We start from the raw sequence: 9,662 nt of genomic DNA, 5'->3' as shown, positions 1-9,662 counted from the left end.
ATCAGAGTACTTCAGGATGGCGACACTTATGTTACATAGTTATTATATAAATTTCGAAAGAGCAAAACAAAGCTTATGATTAAAAAATTGTTTACGCGAAATAAAGCATTGGATAAATGTATTATTGTATGACAATATTTATAGGTTAGTACAATAGCAAATGTTGGCCATCGCTGCCACTACAATGATTTTATTTGATGTCTCACCACTGACAGCCATCTTAGCTTTCATTTCAGGCTTTAGTGTGTATTATTACCAGTCAAGCTCTGCTTTCATTTCTTTACATTTGACATTTAACAGCAGAATACTCGTAACTAAGTTTCGATCCTATATTTAATATAAAACTAAATATTGTTTTCATTTGCTTATGCCTACGTTTTCATGGTTGTGAGATGGGTTAGAAATTTTAATAAGCCTTCTTACCAACTTTTTTATTCTCAGCACTCAAGGTAACTGATTCGAAGTGGACAAGAATTACGTAGTTTCACGCTCTCACTCGTTTCACAGTGCAAAATACCGATTAATAAAATAACAATTGAAAAACTGCAACGTCCGGTTTTCGTACCCATTCTATTGCGTTTATTACTCAAACAGGCTTAACAATCACTTACTCATGTTGCAGATGAACAGCTCTGTGATCACGCAAATCACACTGCTGTATTCCACCTATGCATATGGTATAACATGCTACGAATGTTCGTCCGGCGCCTCTGACGACTGCCTAAAAGCAAGCGTTCCTTGCATTTATGGTCTTTTTGGCTGCATGAAAACAACGATTTACTCTGGTGGTATTGATAAATGTTAGCTTTTTACTAATACTTAACAAATTTTTACTTTTTATATAGTACAAAGAGCTGCCTCGATAAAATCATTGACTACAGTTGGCAACTACGAGAACCAAGGAAATAGAGTGATCGGAATATACCGAGGATGCATCGCGTTACCCGTGGCAGGCTCTGATATGTGTCAGCAATTCTCGTTATTCGGCTACCGAATTGTCACCTGTCGCTGCTTTAACGATTTTTGTAATGGTATCATATCTATCCAAACAAGTTTACCAGTTATATTTTTATTCACCATCTGTTATTTCACAACTTTCATCCTGTAACTATTTATGTATATAAAACCTTACGAACTGAACTACAGTTACTAGAAATAACGACCAGATTCAAGTTACATGAGACTTTTCCGTGCATAACTTCTTCGATGCCCTTCCCTGAACGAATCAGAAGTCAGTCTTCCATTACTGACTGTTCGGATATTTGGTGTTATGTAAAAAAAAAGCGACCACTTTCAAATCACAAACTTCCTCTTATAATAGACCACCCGTTATGTTAAAATCCACACCATCCTTATCAAGCGAATTTTTTTCGGAGTTCCCCGGCAACTATAAGATATTAGCCAGTCCTACCTTCACTTTTAGATTCAGAACACCAAAATGAAAAATAGGACTTTACCCCTACCCTAATCCTTCGAGAATGGAATCTGCTAGTGCTTAAGTAGGATTTTTCTACCAGTACTTGGATATTCCTTAACAATAATTTTCATAATTTTTGATTGGCACGATCAAAGCAATAAAATCACAAATTTGTTGGACATACGAATTGTTGGAAGTCCAGGTAGTTTACTGAATGAGTCAAACTTGGTTATAACTAAACAGTTAACACAACTCTTATGTTCTTTAAACAAACGGAACAACCTGAACTTTGAAAAAAGCAGCATAATTAAAAGCCATCTGAAACACGATTAACATCCTCAGTGGCTGGTTCTTAAAAGTCGTGCAGTTCACATCATGGTGCAGCATTGTTAAGCAAGAAATACGACTGCTTGAAGGGAAGAAATAGTAATCTCATGCGATTTCAAAATGCAAAATAAAGACAGATATGATCATTGAAAAATTTTTACCTGTTATCAAAAAAGGCGGTACAGTTAGAGATACAAATGATAAATCACAAGTAACATTTTAAATTACAAATATAGGAAACTAACAAATACACGAAAATAAGCATGCATACTTCCCTGCTTTTTTATCTAAAAAACTGAACGGCAGATTTTACCGAAGAGACATTACAAACACATAAATTAATGTACTACTATTCTCATGAACAGCTTGCAAAGAAAAAGGAAAAACGGATACGATCAGCACAGAAATTTAACCATTGGATTTTAGTTACCAAAGGTTTCCAAATATTGAATTTTCATACCGTAAAAATGCACATAGCTAACAAAACAAAAAGTGTACATTTTGATCCTAAACAATAGAAAATGATAAACATAAACAATGCAACAAATTCGAAATTTTCAAAGAGCACTAATAATTAAACTTTGGGGAAATCACTGTCCTTGAGAGGCGATATTAAATTATTATGTTGCATAGCTGCAACAGAAGCGCGCTGAAATTCACTGGCCCCTGGACGTAGAAAAAATATTTCACCGTTTTCAGATAAAACAGCTGAAGCGATTCCCTCAACGTCAGAAGCCTGAAAATCTACTGCAATAGGCAGACAATCTTTGCAACCACTTCAGTATGGAGATATTAGAATTCTACTTATTTTGCTTCCATAATAAGTTCTAATTTTTTAAACGTCATAACTCCTACATTATGTTTTAGACCCACCGTCAAAATGAAAATGTATTCACAAAGTGAAACGTGAAACGATGTATAAAATGTACTGAAGCTTAGAAACTTGAATTTTAATAAAAACCTTGATCAAATAACTATTTGATTTCAAAACATCCAACGCAAGAAACAGATATTGTTTTATGAAGAAAATAAAGTTACTGGAGGGGAACCTCAAAACAATAAATAAAAATACCTTTGTAAAGTGAATCTTCAAGAATTGCTTAATAGTTAGCGCAGAAAACAAAAACAATTCGCCTTGGTTCGTGATGATAACAATGAATTTTTCATACAATTTTCGATCTGAAAGAACCAAATGTAGGAGCCAAATGGAATTTAATATGGAGCTTGACGAATAAGATGAAAAATAACTACAAATGAGAAACAGAGTTTTCATCGAAATGAAAAATGACGACTTCTCGTAATTACATTACTATTCACAAAAACGATTGACTTTATTCGATTTATTTTTATTTTTTATTTTTTTGTACCTGATCAACGTTCTAATCGATCAAAAAAAAAAAAACATTTTGAAGGTATTAAGTGATGTACTTGCAGTTGATCGTAATGTAAGAAGCTGAGCCTTTCTAATTCGCGAACCTTCCACACCCGTAAATTTATACCGAAATCTGGTTGGTTTCATTGTCGGAAGCGCAAACGTTTTGATTTGTTCTTCGGTATAAACGATCAGTCTTTCTGTTCCTGTCAAGCCCTGAAGTGTCTCAGTTCGAAAGTAAATATGGAAACGAAGCAAATACTCTAAAAGTTTTAATGTGTGAAGATTTTTTCACCGCACTTTTATAAGCTGAAACCCATCAACAGTTGCGCAGGTGAAATCAATAACTGGAGCCCGATGTTGCAAATGTACTTCCTTCACGAGAATACAAACATCTTCCGGTTTTAGTGCATCATCCAATATTGCATAAGCAAATATCACTCCTGAATAATGCATATTTTTTTTATATGTGCATATTTTTATAATATCTGCATGGAAGTGATGAAAAACGTTACCTATTATTTTTAACCCTATGGAAGAACACAAAGAAGCTTATTAAAAAAATTATGAGTAAACATACCACCATTTGTTCCAATCCAAAGACTATCAGTGCGGGAAGTAATGGAAAGAATGCTTGTATGGAAGAATCTAAGTACTCGCACCGCAGAAATAGGAGGATCACCAACTAAAAAGTAGCATATATGAGTCGCTGACTAACGTCATTCACATTATGTAAATACTGTATTATTTTTTCAAATAATGAAAAATGTAGGAAAAAACAACCGTTGAAAGGTGCCTCGTTTCGTGAAATAATTTGGCGTTCGACAGGTCTCAGTTCATCGAGGTCATCATTATTAGTTGAACATGCAGCTCCAGTGCAGTTATTTCCAGTCTAAACCGACGATATTTTCTTATTTAAAATGAAATTGACAAAATTTGATTGAATAAACATAAGTACAGCACAGAAAATTTCGGAATTTATGCGGTGCCATTATAAAGCCCCAGCTCAAACTTTATAAGGCATTTTAAGAGAACACCTGTGGAACTTTTTTCTTGCGACGAAACGACTGACGGATTGACTTTTTCATACTTTTAAACCTTGATAATGTACTTACGTCTCCTAATTCTGCAATGAATGTAATATTAATCATATAAACATGATTTTAAGCATTCCGGTTATATGCAAGGTGTAATGCATTCCACCTCTTGATGAATAATTCATTGGCACTTTCAACTGAACACTTAACATATCAGCTTCGTGAGCATATATAATTGAAAGAGCATTAGGACAAAAAATCAACGAACAAATTGAAAGAGCATTAGGATAGGAGGTCAACGACCGATTTCTGTAAAAGCTGACAAATCAACATAATCTTAAAATCTTATAGTCACAGTCTTTTGATGAAAGGACGAAATTAAATAATAAGTGTATTCCTATATCCTAAACCTTCTTATCTGAAAAGTCCGACGAAATATTAGCTCGAGAGACCTATGGCTGTGATCTTTAAGACTAGAGAAAATAATTTAAATAAATTTACTGCTGCACAAAAAGACCTTTTAAAGTAATAAGACATCTGGATATAAGAGTTTCCCGGCTTTTTAAATCACACATCACAAAGCCATACTCGCACCCAAATGCTAAAAGATTGCGTGATCGAAGAGATGCTACTGCTGTTATTGCAACTGACGGACGCAACTGAATAAGATAGCTAAAAACATTATGTAAGTGTAAGCTAAAGATAAGTGTAATTAGTTTCAAGTAAAATATTAATTATATAAAAATCGCTTTCAAAGCCCGTCGCATTATTTATTGGTTCCAGTTGCTAATTCATCCAAATTTAAAGATGATTGTTTACTTAATGCCATTAAAAACACAAAACACTGCGTCCCAAACTTTTTCTGGGTCTATAATATGTAAATAAATCAGTAAACAGCACATTTAAATTAATTTTAATAATATACCTTCGGTTCTGATCAGTTTTGAAAGGCTGATATCCAATCGCATATGACAATGGAGCTTGCCGAGGAGGTAAAGCTTGCTGACTGATATTTGTTGGTAACTTCGATTTTTCCGCAACCTCATATTCTGTTTTTATTACGGTCAATGCTACCTTAACAGTGTTCATACACTTACATCGCAAACCAACGTATATAATAGTTTAAATATGACTAAAATTTACTTAAAGATCTTACCGATGACTCGTCATCCAAATCATATACGATAACATGACCGGCACGACCACCTACTACCAACCGTCCGTTGGTCACATCGAAATACACCTTCTGTATGGCTAAACGTGGATCATCGCAAAATGGATCGTATGTTCCAACCTTAAAATTAATTGCGTTGCACTCAATATATATCTTGGTCGAATGATCTCTACTGTAACACACAGAACAAAACGACCTTGCGAAAAGGAGGCCAATCGGTAATTTCATTGGAATCTTCATCAGACGCTTCGTTATTGGAAACTTCAACTGAACTACCTGAAAATTCTGCACTTTATATTTTCGTTATACCCTAACAAAGTAGCATTAAAAAAAGGATATGTTTGTACTGATTAACCCTAGATTTAAAATAAATACAGGAAACAACTAACTTCCAGATTCACATTCTGTTCTATCACTGTCAGCATCTACTGAAAAGAAGCCTTCAAATTCTTTTGCTGTATTAATTTTTAGCAAATAATGCAAACTGATAGAACCAGTCGACCAGAACTTCACAGTACCGTCTTCGTGTCTTCAAAAAATATATGAGCAATAATACATCATAATCTCACCCGAAAGTTTCAAAACTTAAATGACAATAAACGTAAATAAGAAATCAAATGAACAAATGCAACTGTGTGAAAGTGCGAACATAAACAAATTCTACTGATAGACAAAGGAAATTCATTACTAAATATTCACTACAGATTTACTGGATAAAGGGTATCTCCGGCAATTGTCACAGAAAACTTGCCCTGTGATTAAAAGCTGTCGTTTTTCCGCATTCGTTGCAGCACAAGGAGCAGGTGTCTGAGCATCAGCACCACCATGAATAGGCCACTTACATTTAGATGATAATTTATTTTGGACTTCGCTTGCTTTAATTAATCCCTATAAATCAAGCTTAAAACACTGATTGAGTATTTCTAGTAATTATTATAAATAAACTTTTCATCTCTGAAATAAAAAATATACGAAATATGAAACGGAGAAAAACTTGTTAGTTTACCTTCCATACATGCTCTTCAATATTGGAGTAGTGTATAACACATGTAATTTGAGATGAATGAATCGGCTGCAAATACGGCAAATTAACAAGTGGCCAACTTCCATCGGTCAAATCGATACAAACGAGTTCTTGTTCACAAAGTATCAACAACGCCAAGCAATTTTTATAATCCGCATCTGCGAGTACAAATGGCATTACTTATTGTTATAACCTATTATTATTATGTTTATAACCATAAGTTAGTCACAAAAACGATTTTCAGTACTTAAGAGTCACAGTGTATTTTGCTTGTTACTGTATTGAAAAGTTTGGAACTCTAAATATTAAGAAAATAGGGATAATATATATTATGTCTTACGTTTGTGATTTTGTAGTGAAGGCACAACAATGAAGTCCACAATTGCGCTGCCAAAGTCGAATACTACCATTTTACCTCCTCGTACTGCTGTTAACGTGTAGCGATCACCATAGGAAGCACGCGGCATTCCGCCGGTGAATAACTTAATCGGTAACGAGTGGCTAAATAACAACACATATTTGGTAAGGCATTGAAAGCCCGTAAATTATGAAAAATCTCTATCATCAAACATTTAAGCTTATGCCGCTTGTGAGTTGTACCAAAGATTCAGAGGGCATCTAAAATCTCACGTTTTATCTGTAGGCTGCAAAAAAACAAACTTAATTTTGAAAATTTCTAAATTGGTTATTTCCACTTGTTTCACATGAGGGAAAATCAGATTTTCTACGCCTTGAGATATATAAATATATGCTGCAATACATTAAAACGTGAAATCCCAATACATTATTCTTATCATTGGTGGTCTACTAAGAAATTCAAATTTAAGCTCGGTCAATAAAGTATTACAAATATATCAAAAAAAATTCGTCCATGTATTTGTTAGAGCTGAAAAAAAGGTAATATTTTCAAGCAAAAACATGATTTATACTACACCTGGATGCACAGATCCATTGCACTTTGTTGATTGAAGTACATGGAAATGGGCCAAATGGTATGACCGATGGCTCCATAGGTTCCATACACTGAATTTTCCATGTTCCTAAGGAGCCGTCACTATGCGAACAAATGAAATATTCTCCATCAACATGCCACGCTAAACTCTAAAACAGCATAAATTAAAAAATTTGAAAAGTTAAAAATGGTACAAAAATTGCAGAGCGCAAATGTGAGAACAGGTCGACAGTTATACGAATAACAAGCTTGTCACATTAATTTCGCAATGACTGGTGACAAACGAGTTGAAGCTATGCTTTATGTTTGCTTCTGAGTCAAAATGTTAATAAACCATACCAAAATGTGTCCGAAATAATATAATTACGTTGTGCATAAAGCGATCTCGTCAATTTCAACATCATGTAAAACAAATGCACATGCACGCATAGAAAATTAACCAGTCGAGTAATAGTACTGATAAGCGACTTGGATTCAGAAGCAAGATAAATTATTTGATGCATGAACACTGTAACATTGTTCAACTACCTATTTGAAGCTCATAACAAAACCAAAGAGTAACGAAGATAAATGACATACAGTAACTGCTTGCTGAACAATCCAATGATGCAGCACCTCGTTGCTCAGTAAATTGTAATGGACAATGATATGGTTATCGAATGCAATCAGAACTTGATTAACATCAGTCGGATTCACCATAATCTGATTAGCCGATCTTCCAATGTCTTTTGAAGGGTTAATGCTGAATGTACAACAGTTTTAAAAGGTGCATTGAAGAATATCGAGTTTCATAAATCTTAAAATTTGATTTTGAAGCTAAAAAAGGGAGCACTGCTGTTCGAAATTAGAAATATCAACCTTTTCACAATTGTCTCCTCAAAAAGCAATACTTCAGAGAACTCGAGCGAAACAGCGCATAATCCAAATAAATTACCCGTGATAGTACCAATGAACAGACGGGCATTCGTTGGATCTTGCACATTATGCATTTCACAGCATGTTATCCGTTTCAATCTAAAAGTATAATGATAAAACTATTGGAAATTTCCTGCTATTAGCAAGATGTGCCATTCAAAAATGAATGACTTGGTTTTTCTGAAACTCTTCAAGGGTGATTTTTGAAAAAAATTTCTTTAAAACTAAATGAAAAGAATCTCTGTTTACCATGGTATTAGTAACTACCTGTCCTCAGTAGTAGCGGTAGTACGCTCAATTATGTCACCAGCAACTTGAAATTTATGAAAAGACTGATCCGAGCAAAGCACAATAAGGGAGCCCAGTCCTGCAGCAAAGTACATATGGGCAATGGGGGTATTTCGAGGTGTCGTGGAACTCCATTCCACGTTTTCTGCTCCAAATCTGTAATTATGCTACTTATTACAATAAGATAATAACATATCATGCAGTTCGAAACTACCAACTTAACCTTAACCTAATAAACAGTATATACTAATTGGAAACACTTATGAGCATGAAATGAGAAGTTAAAATCAATGTGACAGCTCCCACTATACCAGGTTTTACTTGATCCTGATTTTTTTATATAACCCTACAGTCGATTATGACTGCGAGTAACCTAATATTTAAGATCCTAAATAATGGATGTCTAGAATAATAAACTTACATTCGAACTTGTCCATCACTGGTACCTACTGCCATAAGACCTAGTATGTAGTCGTACGCCAAGGACGATACCAATTGTGGGAATCCATGTCGCAAACTCTGCAAGTGTAGTTCCGTTTCCTTTCAAAATGTAGTAATTAAAACACTGTACTGTCCACTCCTTTTTCTATCAAACAAAAATTGAAAGAAAGTTCCGAATCTTACTCACTTATTGGAAAATTATATACATATAACAAATCCTTTAAACGGAAAATATTATTCGTTTTAAATTTCAATTCACAAAGTTTCTGAAACTTGCTGGGTCAAACAGAATAAAAAGAAAGTCAAATAGGAAGAAAAAAGGTTTTAAAACCGTAAAACCTACCAGCATCGGGCTTCTAATAAAAATATGGTATTTTATAAAAGGCGGCTGACTAAAAGAAATGATTAATCACTAACAGGGGTATACTCAAAAAAATCATGAATATCGGCGTTCCTGAAATCCCCGGCAGGATGTATATGACTCCGGAGAAAACGCAACATTGACTATCGCATTTGAATTGTAACAACTTTCAAATTTCTAGCAAATCCGAAACAACGCAAAATTAATTTTGATGCAGCACATCACCTGAATAAACAGATTACTTATTGAAATATATCATTTCCCTCCTTGCAAGTAAGCTGGAACAAGTCGAGTTATGTTTAATCAATAAGATTGCGTTTACTAAAATAAAAAATTAGATTGAAATCATTAAAA

At 34.2% G+C, this 9,662-nt stretch overlaps 2 protein-coding genes across 2 annotated transcripts; one reads left to right on the top strand and one right to left on the bottom strand.

The window, feature by feature from the left end:
* Positions 1 to 622: 622 nt before the first annotated feature.
* Positions 623 to 1,108, top strand: Bm2040 (Uncharacterized protein; the record flags this gene model as incomplete). The annotated part of the gene is made up of 2 exons (XM_043073806.1): positions 623 to 800; positions 882 to 1,108. The coding sequence occupies 2 exons, from the start codon at positions 623 to 625 to the stop codon at positions 1,106 to 1,108; spliced, it is 405 nt and encodes a 134-aa protein (XP_042929740.1).
* A 1,210-nt stretch (positions 1,109 to 2,318) lies between these two features.
* On the bottom strand, positions 2,319 to 9,448 carry Bma-lgl-1 (Uncharacterized protein; the record flags this gene model as incomplete). The annotated part of the gene is made up of 21 exons (XM_043073805.1): positions 2,319 to 2,480; positions 2,817 to 2,923; positions 3,173 to 3,332; positions 3,417 to 3,559; positions 3,697 to 3,801; positions 3,900 to 4,008; positions 4,154 to 4,242; positions 4,671 to 4,825; positions 5,079 to 5,227; positions 5,310 to 5,447; positions 5,524 to 5,603; positions 5,717 to 5,856; positions 6,079 to 6,215; positions 6,334 to 6,509; positions 6,692 to 6,852; positions 7,286 to 7,452; positions 7,883 to 8,045; positions 8,162 to 8,317; positions 8,486 to 8,662; positions 8,928 to 9,025; positions 9,365 to 9,448. The coding sequence occupies 21 exons, from the start codon at positions 9,446 to 9,448 to the stop codon at positions 2,319 to 2,321; spliced, it is 2,856 nt and encodes a 951-aa protein (XP_042929739.1).
* Between the last annotated feature and the right edge of the window lie 214 nt (positions 9,449 to 9,662).

The sequence above is a fragment of the Brugia malayi genome (assembly GCF_000002995.4).
Source record: "Brugia malayi strain FR3 genome assembly, contig: Bm_v4_ChrX_scaffold_001, whole genome shotgun sequence".
In the NCBI taxonomy this organism is placed as follows: Eukaryota; Metazoa; Nematoda; class Chromadorea; order Rhabditida; family Onchocercidae; genus Brugia; species Brugia malayi.
The sequence above is the reverse complement of the archived record's forward strand: the minus strand, read 5'-3'. Positions and strand labels throughout refer to the sequence as shown.